At 34.3% G+C, this 17,789-nt stretch overlaps 2 protein-coding genes across 2 annotated transcripts in view; one reads left to right on the top strand and one right to left on the bottom strand.

The window, feature by feature from the left end:
• Positions 1-17,789, top strand: part of LOC123671223 (thrombospondin type-1 domain-containing protein 4-like) — a 186,463-nt gene that overhangs the window by 36,249 nt on the left and 132,425 nt on the right. The window contains exon 2 of the mRNA XM_045604953.1: positions 12,424-12,520. Coding sequence (XP_045460909.1) covers positions 12,424-12,520 — 97 coding nt within the window. The remainder of the gene's footprint in view (positions 1-12,423; positions 12,521-17,789) is intronic.
• On the bottom strand, positions 441-5,560 carry LOC123671224 (gustatory and odorant receptor 22-like). Its single transcript, XM_045604955.1, has 5 exons — positions 5,305-5,560; positions 3,796-4,033; positions 3,217-3,531; positions 1,517-1,906; positions 441-923 (listed from the first exon to the last, which is right to left on the bottom strand). Exons 1-5 carry the CDS (start codon positions 5,556-5,558, stop codon positions 807-809), a joined length of 1,314 nt encoding a protein of 437 aa, XP_045460911.1. The 5' UTR covers positions 5,559-5,560; the 3' UTR covers positions 441-806.

Genomic DNA, 17,789 nt, shown 5'->3' with positions numbered 1-17,789 from the left:
CTTATTTTTATTGTTCTTCATATAAAATGAAAATATTTCAAATTTTTCCTCTTCTGTGTAGTGCATATTCGATGAATAGTTTCATTCAATGACAAACATATGTCATATATCGTTGCCAACGAGATAACTCAAGCCTTCCACTTGAAAACTGATTACTTAGCTTGCCAGGTGGTTCTTAAAATTTGAAACTCTGTCGTACTCAGAATAAGAGAGATATGCCAAACATGTTATATATTCGGAATCAGGGGAAAAAGAGCTAGTCGAATATAGAGAAATATACAGGGCGTTCCATTTGAAAAAATGAAGTTGCAATCAATATGTTGCCCACCTTGTATATATTTCGTTTTGTGAAATCATTAAAACACTAGTCGATTTAGTGAAACTTTTGTAAAAAACATTTTTTTGTACCTCTTTCAGTAACAAAGTTAAAGGGTTAAAATTTTGGTGAAAAACCCGGCACATCTGTACTTAATATTGTTCATTAGCTGATATTGATGCCTCTTCCATAGGAGTTTTTGCAAAAATGATTGGCCTAATGCCTTCAAGGATGGTATTTAAATATCGGTGTTTTCCAATGGCTACGAATCATTTCGTTAAAGGCGTTTATGATGAAGAACTTAAATGTCATTTATTTTTTCGCATGAATCTTCTGTTCTATCTAGCTATCTAGTATCTCCGAATGGAAACGAAGAACTCAACAATAGGTACTATCGATATCTCCAAGTGAAAAAAAAGAAATGCTGAATTGTCGGAAAGATATCATTGTTCGTGATTGCAACAATAATGCCATTGTTGTTACAATTCCTTCAGGACATGGTTGCGTTTCTAGACATGGCCCTCCTTGCGGCTATAGATGCGTTCCTCATTAACGAAAGCCGGAACTGCATCAGCATCAGGAGATAGGTGGCCATGGAAGTCAAAGTCTGAAACGAAGATCATATTCAATCTTGTGTGCGGTATGAAAGAAATCGTTGTGCTGTTGTTAACTCACGAATAGAGGTTCACATTGTTGGTCTTGTCGGAAGTGGAGTTGTTATTAAGTATTAGTATTAGCCTTTCATCAAGTGAATTGACATCATTTGTATACTGGAGAGTAATTGCTTATATCGCAAGGATCTGATTGATTGAAAGGCATATTAATATTGCTGAATTCCCGTGATATAATGCGAATTATGTCTATTCATTGATTTAGATAATAGAAGGAACATATAAGTTTTTGTTTATATCATCAACTGAAGGGTTTTCCAATGAAAGGTTTCATTTTGAATAACATGCTATCTGGGAAGCTTGATGAGTAATAATTACCGCAACGATTTTGCACGATTCAATTCATGCAATGCTACTGGAATTTGCAAAGACGCGGTAATTTGTCAATTCATCGTACGTGATTGGGTGCCGATGTCTTACTTATTTTTGAACTAACTGTTGAAGCAGTATAGAATTCCTGAATTGTTTTCGTTTTGTTATGTAGGTACCTGTTTGTTTTATTTGAGTGTAGAGTGAGACTTTTACTTACCGAAGTCAACAGCTCCCTATTTATATCAGCAAAGCCATTCAGATTCATAATAGGCGGATTCTTTTCGATAGCAGTTAGGAACATATTCACTTCCTCTCTGGTTCGATGATCTAAAGAAGTGAGATGAACATTCAAGAGCCTATCTCTGAATTCGGGACCCATCTTTCTGGATGCGTGGTGTGCCTCGTTGCATATTATGTACAGAAGAACTAAACAATAGGATGCGATTAGGAGTAGACCAGTTTCTTTGAAGGAGAATCCATGGTCTAATATTTCGGTTAAACAGCCGTAAGTTGCCACTATTGTGGTGAGGAGGATAAGGACGCAATAAAGGCCGTACATACCACAGTAGGCCTTGCCGAGTTGTTGCATCATATGGGATAGGTCCACCTTGAACAGAAACGTCTCGTTAAAATGCTATTTATGATTGAAAATGTTTTTTTCTTTTTCACCATTCGAGCAAAAAATAGTTTTTAATGTTTAGGTTCACTACCTTCACAGCCACTAAGACATTGAAATATGCGCAGCTCACATTGTTTATTAAAAAAAAGTTGAAATTCCTGCTGAATCATCTACGTCTTAATCATCTATATCTATCAATTTTCATCAATATCGAAATATGAAAATCTTTGAATTCGCTTTTTACACAAGTTCACTTCTCTTACTTTTTTCTGGAAGAGCTGAATTTCGTATACGTGCATCAAGTGATCACAAAGTTTTTCTAAAGGGTGTTTTTTTCTAGAGCTATAGAACTTTAAATTGCAATGAAACAACGATAGATTATTCGATTAACATGAATTTTATTTATCCGCAAGATAATCTTGTGGCATTACATTTTGAATATGATTTCTGGCATATGACCGCCACGGCTGGCTCAGATGTAGTCCAATCTGGACGTCCAATTTTCGATGACTTTTTCCAACATTTGTGGCCGTATATCGGCAATAACACGGCGAATGTTCAAGGTCAAGGGTTTGTGGCTTATCCGCATAGATCAATGACTTTACATAGCCTCACAGAAAGTAGTCTAGCGGTGTTAAATCACAAGATCTTGGAGGCCAATTCACAGGTCCAAAACGTGAAATTAGGCGGTCACCAAACGTGTCTTTCAATAAATCGATTGTGGCACGAGCTGTGTGACATGTTGCGTCGTCTTGTTGGAACCACAGCTCCTGGACATCATGGTTGTTCAATTCAGGAATGAAAAAGTTAGTAATCATAGCTCTATACCGATCACCATTGACTGTAACGTTCTGGCCATCATCGTTTTTGAAGTAGTACGGACCAATGATTCCACCAGCCCATAAAGCGCACCAAACAGTCAGTTTTTCTGGATGTAACGGTGTTTCGACATACACTTGAGGATTAGCTTCAGTCCAAATGCGACAGTTTTGTTTGTTGACGTAGCCATTCAACCAGAAGTGCACTTCATCATTAAACAAAATTCGCTTATGAAAATCGGGAACAATGGCACATTATTTTCGAAATGAAATTGCATTATTTGCAAGCGTTGTTCAGGCGTGAGTCTATTCATGATGAATTGCCAAACCAAACTGAGAATAAATCACTTGACAGCTGTTGAATCGGTCGCCATCTTGAACAGAAATGTCAAAGTTATATACCTCGAAAAAAAACACCCTATATATTCACGAGACTCGGTAGCAAATTTCAATATTTATACTAGGTGGTCACCTGCTTACCCACAAATCTCTGTAAGCCGATAATCTTTCCGAAGAATTGGGTACCTTCAGAGCTTCTTCCACGTTCGTAGCCAACCACTGCGCCACCTGTCCTTTGGCTGTGCAATTGATGAACCAAAGAGAACATAGGCAGTTCAGCATAGCTAAAATGTGGAAATACGCGAACGTGTGCCAAAGTAGCATATCAGGTTGAAGGTAATATTGCGCTAGCATGATTAAGATACCAGCGAGCCAAGAAATCACACACAGAGAATATGTTATCAGTTCCAAATTTTTGAAAATGATCGGCGTACCAGTAACTTGGAAATATTTCAGCTGCAAAGATGGTTAAAATTGGTATGCAAAAGAAAAACTTATGAGTTATGTAAATGAAAATTTCAAAGCACACTTGAGAGGTGAAAGCTCTAGAATGTCTTATTTGTTTTGCTGACTATTTCCTCTTTAAAAGTCTTAAGAAAAGAAGTGTAGCGAAAGACTCAATGAATGAATGAAAGACTCAATTTCAGACAATCACATAAGTTCAAATATAGAAACATTTTTACGTTCATATTTTACTAAATATTATTTTAGGTATCAAACCTGAAACCTCGTCCACATATTCTTGAATATAGCAACCTCCGTCCCTGTAGTCCAGGCTCCGACTGGCAATAAAAAATGCGGAATCATAATGCTGAGAAAAATTATGCCATAAATATATTCATCGAATCTTTTACCCCCTTGAGAAATGAGCATCAATCTCTCCTTGAACACCATGCCAACAAAGACTGTCTCAACAACGTAGATGAAATAGGCCCACAGAGCTGCTGGTGAAATCCACCTAGAATTGAATGAATATCAATATATCAATAGGAAGAATAATTTCATGTGTGTTTTAGCGCTTAAAAAAAGTTATAATTCATATACAGGGTGTTTCCTAAACATGCGGCAAAAATTCAGGGGGTTGTTCCTTGGACTATTTTAAGCATGTTTTGTCCTTGGATGATTTTTGAAAAACCTCTTTGTTTCGAAGATACAGGGCGAACAACATTTTTCATATTTTTAAAATTGATAATAGTTTAAATAAAAATGCGTACCGCACTGTGTTTACTAAGTAGGTACAATTTATTTTTAAATTTGTTTAACAACATTCCAATTACTAAAAACGGCCAGTTTTTTGACTAAAAATTGATAAGTGCAGATGGTAAAGGAATACAGATTAAACACGGTTTTCATTTGCTGGGTGTAACTTAATAAGAAATGATCCTGGTGTTTTTGAAAGGGTTCGGCAGTCAATGAGGAGAAGATTGGATGCTTGTATGCTGGCTAGAGGTCATTTTCAACAGTTTTTGTAGGTTGAGTTGAATTTTCATGTAATTTTTCATAATAAAATGTTATTATCTGAAATTTTGTTTCCCCTATATCTTCGAAACAAATAGGTTTTTCAAAAATCATCAAAGGACAAAATATTCTTAGAATAGTCCAAGGAACAACCCCCTGAATTTTTGCCGCATGTTTGGGAAACACCCTGTATATTCATTCATAGATATATTTATAGATTAATATTCAAGGGTTTATGTCATGTTGCTTCGAGAAGGAACAACTGCACCTCTGATTTTCCACTCAATAGAATGCTGAAAGCTTGTCATATGTATTGACCTCAAATTAAATGTTTTTGCTCAGTCTTTTACAAGACAACCGAAATGAATGTTTCTATTTTCAGATTTTCTTTGAAATATATTATATATTTATTTATAAAGGATGAAGATTTGAGGCAGAGTTTATGAAATTAAAATAAATTAACACATACATTCACGCAAAAAAATATATGAAAATGAGAAAAAAAAGAGTAAGATTCATAAGTAAGAGTCATAGATCATAGAGGTTTTAAAATTTACTGAAATAAACCCCGGGCCTCACTAGAAAAATTAATGTTTCTCCAAAAACTAGAATTTTATCTCCTTCAAGAGTGATACATGAATTCCAATGTTCCTTCAATTTTCAATACCTTTTCGTCAATATCAACCAATAATAAGCATATAAATTGAGATTTATATTTATGTGAATAATAATCATCATCATGTGTGACTATAATTTCATGATCTGCGTTACCTATATGTTGTAAATCCTTTGCTTGCTCTCTCTATGGGCATAACACCCATTATCTGAAATAGTACCAACAAGCTCTTTGTTGTTTGGTAGAAACTATCATATTTCTCTAGGAGATCTGGATCTGGCTCTTCTTCTCTTTGTTTCTTGCCTGATGAAGGGTCCTTGAAATCATTTCCTTTCTGATGAACTCTGATTGTATTCCGATTATGAATATTTGTAGTTCCCCTTTCTTCGTCATCGTATAGGGAGAACATATTTTGCTGAAGAATATACCATTATATTGAAGAACAGTTAAATAATTCATTAATGAAGTTATTGCAACTTATTTAGAGGCTACTTCTTCCAAGCCCAAAACGAAAAGAATAGATACATGCACTACATAATCTACAGAAAAGAAATGTAGTATGTAGATACATGCAGGGTGTCTCAGAATAGTGGTCAAATTCACCACCGCATTTTAAGATCAAAAACATTTGTGAAACAATAATTTTGTTTTCGAAACAAATTTTTCGAACAAAATCAGCGAAAACCATGAAATTTGACTCCCTATCTAATCATTAAGTTAAGGATATTATGAAAAGTTTGCGTCTCAAAGTGTGAGCTTTTAGGCTGAATTTTACAACAAGTTTTTTCCCAGGACAGTATTCTTAAATTTTGAGAAAATATTTCAAAAAAGTTTCAGAAAAAAAAATCGAGTGAAGATTTTGTCTTTGAATTTATAAAAATCATTTCAACCGTTATGAGAAGTTTTATATATATATTGAGACATGAAAAATTTCAATAGCTTATATCTCCGTAAGAACAGTTCTGTTAACATTTGGTTAGTATACGTAAAAATAATAGGTGTACAACTTTGCTTCCCCCGTTTTGCAAAAGATAGCTTTAGCGGTAAGTGGTAGTCGAAATAAATAGGTCGTAGATGTCATAATATAAGCTCAAGTATTTGTAAACATAACGCCATCGAAATATTAGTCGATTTGTATCTGCATCATTGAGTTATTCTCGAATAAACATGTCAGCTTACGAGCCGAATTCTTATCATTTTCGGGAGATTTCAATTTTCAGCCTTAACATGAAGAAATCTACGGTTGCGGCTTATCGAATGCTCTCACCTTTGGTTAGGCAGATATTAGTGAAAGAACGTGCCGAGAGTGGTTTCAACATCTCAAGAACGGTGATTTTGACGTCGAAGACCAGCATGGCTGTTTTCGAAGATGATGAATTGGAGGCATTACTTGATCAAGATTCGTGTCAAACGCAACATGAATTGACAGGATCATTAGGGGTTACGCAACAAGACATTTCAAAACGCATGAAAGTCATGAGAATGATTCAGAAACAAGGAGATTGGGTGCCTTACCAGTTGAAGCCGAGAGATGTTGAATGTGGTTTTTTTTCTTGTAAACAGCTCCTTGCAAGTCAATATGGAAGGGATTTCTGAATCGCATTGTGACATTGTGACGAAAAATGGTTCATTACGATAATCCCTAGCACAGAAAACCATGGGGATATCCAGCCATGATTCCACGTTGATGGCCAAACCGAATATTCAAGGTTCCAAAGTCATGCTCAGTATTTGGTGGAACCTGCTCGGCGTAGTCGTTAAAACCGACTGAAATCGATCGAAGAAAACGGCGGAAGCAAAGTTGTACGCCTATGTATTCCACCGAATTTTGGGAGGATAATACATTGGAACTGCTCATTTATATTGAATAATATCAACGAAAACATAATAATAAATCACATCTCATTAATATAGACAACAGTTCTTGTCTTCTATGAGCTTCTGACACCAAATCAGTTATTTGTGTATTCGAAATATTAAATAACTGTTTAAATAATAAACCTGTATGCGGAATTTTTTGAGATTTTTATAATGCAGATTCTATTAACTGTACTCCAACATCGAAAAATTCAAGGACATGAATGTTTTAATGCAGGGCACCATAAAATGCCGAAAAACCCGATAAATCTCCCACTGAAAACGTGGATCCAGCTAAGTGAACCGCACGTTCTGGGAAATGGGAAAGCATTATTTTCACGGGGAGTCACAAAATCCACAAGAATTATAACAGCCGTTGTGGTAAACCTTACCTATCTCGGAATTACCCCAAAGAACACAATACCCCGCTGAAAACTCGAGCAATAATTTTTCCGTATGACCTTTCGCTTGCGTGTTATAAGTCATTATGAAGGTGTCTCAATAAAGGGCCGTATTTAATTATTCCTTCATGAAAAATGAAGGAGGTGATTAATAGTATCAATTATTACCCGTATTGACTTATTGGTCTACGCCTTCTCGTGGTGCAGAGAACTGAGACGAGTAATTAATTCGTGGATACATCAAGAAGAACAAGAATAGAACTAGATTGTTAATTATAGACGATTCTTTCCTTCTATAAGCGGAATATTCATTATTTTGTAACACATGAGAACAAGAGAAAATGAAGTTTGTTAACGACTTAAGGGTCAGTGTGGAACAGTCAGAGGTGGCTCTCTTTTCAAGTTTTGATTCACATTAATCATTGGTATATCTCAGTCGGTGAGCATAGAAATACATAGGTACATAGAATGATTAATATAGTGATGAACAATGCGATCTAAAGTTTCGAATATTTATTCTCACAATTGCCACAATCAGGTTACTTATATTCGGGATCATTCAAGGTATTTCAACATATCAGATTCTGTATAGTTACATTTCTTTTCTCTTTGATGTTATATGTCTACTTGGAACTATTTATTTTTGCGTTATAACTAAATGGTGTTTTTTTAGAGCTATAGAACTTTAAATTGTAATAAAACAACGACGGATTATTCGATTGACATGAATTCTATTTATCCTCAAGATAATCTTTTGGCATTATATTTTAAATATGAATTCTGGCATATGACCGCCACGGCTGGCTCAGATGTAGTCCAATCTGGACGTCCAATTTTCGATGACTTTTTCCATCATTTGTGGCCGTATATCGGCAATAACACGGCGAATGTTGTTCCAAATGGTCAAGGGTTTGTGGCTTATCCGCATAGACCAATGACTTTATATAGCCCCACAGAAAGTAGTCTAGTGGTGTTAAATCACAAGATCTTGGAAGCCAATTGACCATATTCACCGTCGCCATATTGATGTGCGACAATACCAACTACCCAGTGTTTCCAACAGAGAAATATTGAGTTTACTAGAAAAATACCGCTAAAATCAAAAATACTATCAGCCATAGAGATTATTCTTCCACTGACTATTTCCAAAAATGGAGCGAAGCCTTCGTTTATACACTCGGCCACAGTTAATTTGTTCATAAAACCGTCTTTCACTAATGTTTTTATGCTTAATGTTAATTTTTGCGAAATATTGTCCCAAACAAGTATCTGGCGTAGCAGCCAGAAAAGGTACACATAAACTTCACTTATAAACTTTATATTGTGGAATTTTTCTAGTCAACTCAATATTTCTTCGTTGGGAACACCAAACGTGTAAAATTGTTAATCAGTTCCATTATTTTTGGTGGGTGCATGAGAGAACAAAGTTCTCATTTCACATAACTCATAAAAATCCCTCTAATGATTACACGTATTTTCAGGAATACATAGTAATAAAGTACATTTTTAATCGATGTACAGCACAGTCATCTCGGATCGCCTTTTCTCGATTCGAGCCAACGAAGATACCGAAAAAATGTCTCAATTAATCTTCCTTATAACGTACTCATTATAAATTCACAAATTACAACCTTTGAACTATGTGGCAGTTGTAATTTGTTAGGCGCATCGTTTTTATAATCGGAACTTGTTTTATTCTGTTGAACCAGAAGCATGATGTTTTAATTACTGTTTTCTATGAGCGAGCAATCTACAGTGTGGGAGGTAAAATTAAACAAAATGAAATAAGATTGAAAATAACATCGCACTGTTTATCGTTCAGGATTCAGTAGGTGTATTTAGTCTCATTCTATTTTGACTATATGTCAATGTTGTATTTTGGGAATTGCAAACATCGAAAATTGTGATCGATGATCGATTTCTTATGGGGTATGACGAGGATATTCTCTTATCATAACATCAACTCTGGATTGATTCAAATATTCATTAATCGCTTTTCGATGTCAGGAATGTCAGGATGTAATTTTTGATTTATTGTTTCAAAATTCTTCAAGGATCATCTCAAGAAAACATTTCTCCAACGTTATCCGAATCGATCGTCTTAAGAGGGATCGCCACAACGTGGATTTCCGCAAATGAGTAGAGGCACTGTTCGACGGATGATCATTTTTTTTCACAAAATTATAGTTTTACCACTTTTGCAATTATTTTTGGTGATTTTTTTCTATGAATATTTTGAAAAAATATCAGTGCTTTGGAGATTGTACAGGGTGGGCAAATTTCGATGTTTTAGCACTACAACTTTTGAACCAGAGGAGATAGACAAAATCTGATACCCACTTCTCGATCTCTTTTTCTGAGAAACTAACAAGGGTAGTATTCATTTTTGGCCACCTTCTTTTGTTTTCGAGGTATAAGTGAAAATTGGAAAAATGGCGATATCGAAAAACATTTATATCTCCGCTAATACTGATGATAGAGCTCTGAAATTAAAACATTATTCAGGCACTTTTTTACGTAGAATCCAGTGGTGTGCTCGTATTTTCAAAAGGGTTTTCAATTACGAAGCTATGACCCAAAGTTATGTATTTTTAAATGGGAATACTAGATTTTTGTGTCATTTTCTGAAAGCTTGATTTTTCCTGATTTCAAAAATATATAACATTGTATGATTCGGATCAATATAAATAATAGAAAATGGCCAAAAACCTCTTTTCACCTAAGAGTCTCAATATTTCAATGGTTTCACTGTTGATGAACACAGAAAAATTGAGCTTTCTATAACAAGAGCAGTGTCCTTCCGTCAATCTGATTATTTCTATGCTATTCACTTATTTCTACAAAATTCGAATCTAGATATGTTATTAATTTTTATCTAAAAATTGATTTGGAAATAACGGAGAAACCACAAGATCGAATTTTTCAATCGAAAGAGTTGTATTGAGATGCATGTATCAGGAGATTATTTACATAGGTCTCCAGAATCAATACGCACAAGTACCAATCCATTTTGAACAGCATATGAAACAATGCATATATGATTGAACTCAAAATTTTAATTACGAAGGGACAAACAAGAAATAATATTTAACCTAATATTGACAACAATTGCACAATGCACAGTCGACACCTCTTCTCGATATTTTAATAGATGAATATTTGAAACTGTGTTCATGCTACCTAGGAAACTTTTTCCAAGTTCGTTTATCTTTTCGAAACAATTTGTATAAAATAAATATATGTAGATTCGAATTTTGTAGAAATAAGTGAATAGCATAGAAATAATCAGATTGACCGAAGGACACTGCTCTTGTTATAGAAAGCTCAATTTTTCTGTGCTCATCAACAGTTGAAACCATAGAAATATTCAGACTCTTAAGTAAAAAAGGTTTTTGACCATTTTCTGTTGTTTAATTTACTACGAATCATACGATGTTATATATTTTTGAAATCAGGAGAAATCAAGCTTTCAGAAAATGACATAAAAATCTAGTGTTCCCTTTTGAAAAAACATAACTTTGGGTCATAGCTTGGTATTTAAAACCCTTTTGAAAATACGAGCACACCACTGGATTCTACGTGAAAAAGTGCCTGTATAATGTTTTAATTTCAGAGCTCTATCATCAGTATTAGCGGAGATATAAATGTTTTTCGATATCGCCATTTTTCCAATTTTCGCTTATAACTCGAAAACAAAAAAAGGTGGCCAAAAATGAATACTACCCTTGTTAGTTTCTCAGAAAAAGAGATCGAGAAGTGGGTATCAGATTTTGTCTATCTCCTCTGGTTCAAAAGTTGTAGTGCTAAAACATCGAAATTTGCCCACCCTGTACATATCATCAATTCTTTTGCGAAAAACGAAAAGTTTCAAATTTTATTTTAATTCGCAATTCAAAATATATTTACTTTCCACAATGAAAATCGGTGATATATTCCGATCTAAAACATAGTGTAGTTTCAAGGGCGTAGCTCACGTCCAGGAGAAGTTGCAGCCTCGGGAATATTATCAATTTTTTCCTCGAAAATTTCAGATTTTTACCTATAATTTCTGAAATAATGTACTGATCGCCCAACTGTTAGCATTTTCGCGATCTACATAGTCGAATAAATCAATGAAATGATACAATATTTCTATGAAGGAACTTTAAGTTTTTTTCAATTTTCTAAGGGTTAGGTATGGAAAATTTCACGAAAGTTTTTCTGGATGTAACGGTGTTTCGACATAAACTTGAGGATTAGCTTCACTTCAAAAGCGGCAGTTTTGTTTGTTGACGTAGCCATTCAACCAGAAGTGCGCTTCATCGCTAAACAAAATAAAATGGACGTAGTGCGCGATACGTATTCCGCACAGAACCATTATTTTCGAAATAAAATTGCACTATTTTCAAGCGTTGTTCAGGCGTGAGTCTATTCATGATGAATTGCCAAACCAAACTGAAAATGAATCACTTGACAGCTGTTAAATCGGTCGCCATCTTGAACAGTAATGCCAACTAAAAGTTATATACCTCGAAAAAAAAACACCCGTTGTAACAATCCTAATAAGGGTTAGGTTTAATATTATGAACCAAAATTAAAAAATTGTTGAAATAATAAACGTAGTTATTCTATATCTTATGATACATCTTATCGTATGATATCTTATCGTTAATCGTTAAAATTCCTAAATCCGCTGAGAAAACCTCTTGGTCGAAAGGTTATTTTGGAATTTTTGGACACTCAGAGCATATCGGATTTCCTGAGAAGAATGCCACGGTACAAACAAAAACAAAACACTGTCGGAATCGATGTCTCAATTAGGTCGGCCCTACGCTCGCCCATTACAGATTTATGAATAACGACCTTTGACCGGGCGGCACCATCATAAAGGCCATTTTATTATGTCGCAACACCTCCTAATTTCATCGGTTTCGAAGCGACCCAGTTGAATATTGTCGTTAACTGCCTGCTCTCCCTACAAAGATTGTTGTGCATAATCTATAATTATAATAAATTGGCTCTTTCTGTCCGTTTCAGGTTGACAGCGGTTTTGTGCTTGGCCACGAGTTGCTCAGCCGAAGATTCGATTCTAACGCCGAAGAGGTCACATCGGCCATCGAAATACCCCCAGAAGGTGAGTATTTCTTCATTTAATTGTAAAACACAGCACTGACAATTTTTCGATGTGAATAACTCAGTTGAATTCTTTGATAACTGCATTACTAAAATTTTGTAAAGAAAATGATCCAAAAACCGAAAACAACGGGTAAGTGTATACCGATGACGAATGCAAGAATCACAGATGGCAAAACAAGTCGACAATGCCGACAAAGCGGCTAGATGAAGGAAAAGAATAAACCTCGGACATAGACGTGCTCGTAGTGCAATGAAAGGAAACATATTATAAGAGATAATAAACTCGTCAACCGTAAAAGGGTCTGAGTTTTTGCTGCCATGTCGATTTCAAAGAAAGGTAAAAAGTTATGGGTTCATTTTATGTAGAAATTTTCGTTCTTCGCCTTTGAGAGAATTCTGAAATGATATATTTTGAAAATCATGAGAGGAGTAATTACCCCTAGTACCTCTCATTTCTACGCCCTTGGAAGCGAATCAAAATTTTGAATCAGTGAAAAATTTCGAAAAAGAAACATCTTGCAGAAAAATGTTTAGAATAAAAGGTTGCTGGCTTTGAGTGGGAAGTCTACCTAAGCCAAAAGCTCTTCTTCTTTTTGAGCAGGACAATGCACCGCGTCACAAGAGCATTTTGACTTCCATATGTTTCCAAACCTAAAAATTCAATGCGTGGAAAGCGTTTTTCATCAAATGATGAGGTCACAACAGCTGTAGAAGCATATTTTTCAACCCTTTCAGATTCTCATTTCAGGGATGGAATGCTTAAATTGGAATCTCGTTGGAACAAGTGGATTGATTTTCAGTAAGATCATACTGAATGATAAAGTGTATTTCAAACCATGAAATTATATTTTCCTACTCCCCCTATAGAAAATGACGAAAATCGTACAACTGCCAACTATGTAATTGTCTATTTAAGCACTGTAAAACGTAAAACTGTGCGATTTGCTTTAGCGTAAATAGAAAGCACGATCTACAACCAATACGGTAGCATCTGTAAAGTAAATCGCACGGCGAGTAACCAATAAGATAAAACCTTCAGTAGTTACCTCGGAAACGAATTAGAAACAGCCCACGTAGCCAATAACTTAATGACGTTTCGTTATTGTGCCATGATTTGCCACCAGTTTTTGGATTTACCTAAGATTTTATGGAAACGAATGCGGTCGTAGAAAAAATATAGTACACAACTCGAGTTGTAAGACAGTTCTTGTCGTGCTTCTTACAACTCTTGTGATGTAATATACTATTTTCTTATCGAACCGCAAAATCTTGAACAACCTCTTCGGTTATATTCGTAGACTTTTTTATATGAGTGGAGGTATTCTGTGATAAACGATAAAATTATAAACCAAAATGTAAAACCCATATTTTTTTCGAATAAAAATATTATTTTTCGAGCAAATCCCTGCGGCTTTCTCATAAGGCAAAATTTTTTTACATCTCAACCCAATCTATAACATACCATAACCATAAAGAATATTGGTCAACATCCTTACACTTCTGGAAACGACTTGTATGCTAAAGTTGAACCTACTTAACACTTAGAAATATTTATCTCTTTGAATAATCTCCAATAACCGGTGTTCATATTCACACTATCAAATTATATAGATTATAGTTACCATAGTGTTATTCATGATTTCATACCATCGATAAGAATATATAATATAAAACGCAAACTCGGCATCACTTGAGAGAATAGCCGATGCTTGTCCTAGTTTCAATCAATTATGGTCATTATATATTTGTTCTACCACATTATCATTCGAAATAGACTGATAATTAACAAGGTTTGTTCAGTAGGTATTTTAATTAATCAATAATTTCAGATCTCGGAACATAACCCGGATATTACAAATTTGAAATTTTGGGCTATTATGGTGTTAAAACGATGCGAGTTGGGAGGAAAACTGGTATCGGTATAGAACTGATAGAAGACTTAGGTTAGGTTACTCCGATTCAGGATTATAAGTTTTCTATGATTGAGCTATACAGAGTGCCAAAAAAGTAACGTAAATCGTCAATAATTCTTGTACGAAGAATTATTAAGGAATCTAAAGAATGAGATACTTACATTTGAAACATTTTTGCTTCAGGCTTGTTTCAAGGAGTTATTGTAGTGGATCTTTCAAAATGATCATCCTGTACAGGATGTTTCCAAATTGGAAGTGGGAGATTCCTTGGATAATTTTAGAGGAAAAATGTCCTTTTTTTATAGGACATTTATTAGGATTCGCAAACGCCTTGTTTTTTAGTGTTTTGGTGATTTTTGTAGTCCTTTTTTTTATACGATTATACGAGTTTATCGAATCATTCCTTCAGATCGGGAAAATGAACATCAAAACTAATATTTTATTCATCACAGCTTACTAACTGGATTTTTATGAAGATTTGAATTTTACTGAGGATTTCGAGATGAGTGTTTGATTTTTTCTCGAAATCAATTTCTTTTAAAATTTATTTAGCTACCAGCAGTCCACCAAATCATCTCTTAAATGATCAAAGCGGCACTGCTCCAGAAAAAATACCACTATGTAGATATAAACTTCAATTTACAGTATTTATGCCAATTTTAAGTTGAATATAGTGCAAATATCAGAAAAAAAAATCAAAATTCGAAACCCTATATCTCAAGAACAAAGCGTTTGTGGGCCCATATTTATAGTTTGAATAATCAGTGATAAAAGAGGCAATAAAAATGAATAATAACTTGCAATGAATTTTTTATTCATCTTTGTCGCAAATTTCAATAGTGATTCGTATTAAACTTTGTACTATTTCTTTAGTGGATTGACCTCCTTAGATCATAAATGTAATTCAGAATGTGCATTGGATAAAATTGAAGTACCTATTCTAAAACATTTATACATGTATGGGAAATTATATGACTTTGTCAATGTCTTGAAAACGTAAAATGGTTAAATGAAAAGTGCCTGAATTAATAATTTGGAAATAGTGACTTTTTTCTAATTATTAATTGGAATTTGCACACCCAAATTATTAAAAAAGTTTCTTTCAGTAAAATTCCATTAGTTCTCTTATTGAAATTCACAAACCAACGTCAAAAATAGGCACTGCATTCTGACAATGTTACAGAACGTTGTCTTCAACCTCTAACAGGGATTAAGTGGCCCCCCCAATGAAGCAACCCTCTTTTATGCGTTTCATCGAAATTCCAAATTACGATATAGCTTCCCTGACAGTAATTGCACCCTGTCATTCTGAACTGACTGAATTTCATGCACTGAATATTTTATCCCGGGTCTAAACTTTCTTTTTGTGCCATTATTATCTGAACTTTATATTCGTTGGAACGTTTTATCAATTAGTGTTAGGGGGTGGGTTTGCCCGAAAAATTTGTCAATTGAATATCGAATGTCATCGCAGCATGTTGCTATCTAATGTTGATCATTCGTGGTTAGATCATTTTGTTTGTGTGTCATGGGAAGTGATTTTTCAGTGATATTGTTCAAATTGTTTATATTATGTTGTCTTAATTTTTCCACGGATTTCAAGGAGGTTGGTAAATCATTCAAATTTTTATTTATTATTATTTTGAATTGTTTGAATTATTCATAATTCAGAGGGAATATGGAACAATTGTTCAAATATTCTTTTTACAATCTATAAATTTGGGAATTACTAGAGAATCTATACCAATATTCCACAATCGGTTCAAGACCTTGAAGATGGATTTCGTGAAGTTATTATACGGCTGCAAATGCGCTAGTTGGCCATTTTTTTATACAAATCATCATACCATATCAAACTTGATCATGATTTTTGCCGGGGAAAATAAATAATATCCAAAACCACGTGGTTTTTAGCGTATCAGTCAAATTTTGGTACCCATTCTTTACCCCCTTGGCGCTCCTGCAATGACCAAACACTGTACTGTGTACTGTGTACGAAGTTGTACATACACTTCTTTTTTTTTCGAAGCAAATAAGTAGAGAGCACCACTGTACGACGACTTTCACGAAATTATAAAAAATTTTTTGTTAGGTCTTCTTCACGGATATTCTAAAAATATATCAGTGCTTTGTAAAAATATATCATCAATTTTTTTGCGAAAAACGAAAAATCAATAAAATTTAATTCTTTTTTTCGAAAATTAAAAATAATTACTTCCTTTCATTAGTTTATTGTTTGAAAAAATTATGTGAAAATCCCATAAAAATCGATGATTTGTAAGAAGAAATATCTCTAATTTCGTTTTGACTGAACAACCACGAGGTGGTGGTCCCTCTGAAGGCCTATTGTTTCGGCTAGTGGTGAAATATTGACCACTCATTCTGAGACACCTCTATATGGGTTTGAAATTATATTTTTGAAATGCCTTCGTATAATACAACTTGAATTCCTAACGGTCAAATAATTTTCATGATTTATTCCAACCAAAGTCAAAATTAACAGCAAAATGTGCTTGGAAACTATTTTAATTTCAATTGCAATTTATGACAAAACCATAAATACAGCCATCCTGTGTTGTATCAACAGTTATTGGCAGTTACAGCACTACTCATTCAATGCAATCTATTCTGAACTTCTTGTCATTACACTTTCCTATCGATAGAATTGTGGGTTATTTGTTAATCACAATCTGAACACAACTGAAACATGATCTCGCAAATTCTTCTCTCATTGACCCCAATTAATTTGCTCGGTCATATTCTGAGACCACACGTGCTTCAAAACCATAAATTCACTAATAGAATAGACTTAGAAGGAATATTCCTAGTAATATTTCTAATATTAAATGTAGCATCAACTAGAATGAATCCAAGTTTCAGCTTATTAACTTCTTAAATGAACCTTTGGAATGGTTTCCACATCATTCACATTCACACGTATTGTAATGTTTTGGAATGTTGAGAACTATCTATACTAAGTTTATAACTTTTCTGGAAAATTATAAGAATGAAATTTGGTAACATAATCATTTTTCAATCCGTTTGATCAATCGAAGCAACAACACAACAACAAATTTTACCTGATGGCTTATTGATTCCTTCGATTTCATATAACAATTAAATTTTTTCAAAACAATTAGATTTTTTTCGTCGGAATATCCAACAAATCCTAACTCTGAAAATATTGAAAGTTGTACATAATGAGTAGGTAGTACAGATAATTGATTAATCAAAAATTCGAGACAAGCACTGGGTTCAGGAACTTTTGAGCGCTCGTTGTTCATGCGACAAATGCTTCGTTGGAAACAAAAGAAGTGTACACGTATACTGTACATACATACATATACCGGGTGG

The sequence above is a fragment of the Harmonia axyridis genome, chromosome 1 (assembly GCF_914767665.1).
Source record: "Harmonia axyridis chromosome 1, icHarAxyr1.1, whole genome shotgun sequence".
Taxonomy (NCBI): Eukaryota; Metazoa; Arthropoda; class Insecta; order Coleoptera; family Coccinellidae; genus Harmonia; species Harmonia axyridis.
Note: the sequence above shows the minus strand (reverse complement) of the source record. Positions and strands in the feature narration are given on the sequence as shown.

Bases quoted from the DNA above. Each gene is read 5' to 3' on its own strand.
- LOC123671224 (XM_045604955.1), bottom strand. From the start codon at position 5,558: ATGTTCTCCCTATACGATGACGAAGAAAGGGGAACTACAAATATTCAT. The intron at 4,034-5,304 runs GTAACGCAGATC...ATTCAATTCTAG, and splicing joins AAAGGATTTACAACATATAG to GTGGATTTCACCAGCAGCTC. The intron at 3,532-3,795 runs GTTTGATACCTA...CCATCTTTGCAG, and splicing joins ATATGTGGACGAGGTTTCAG to CTGAAATATTTCCAAGTTAC.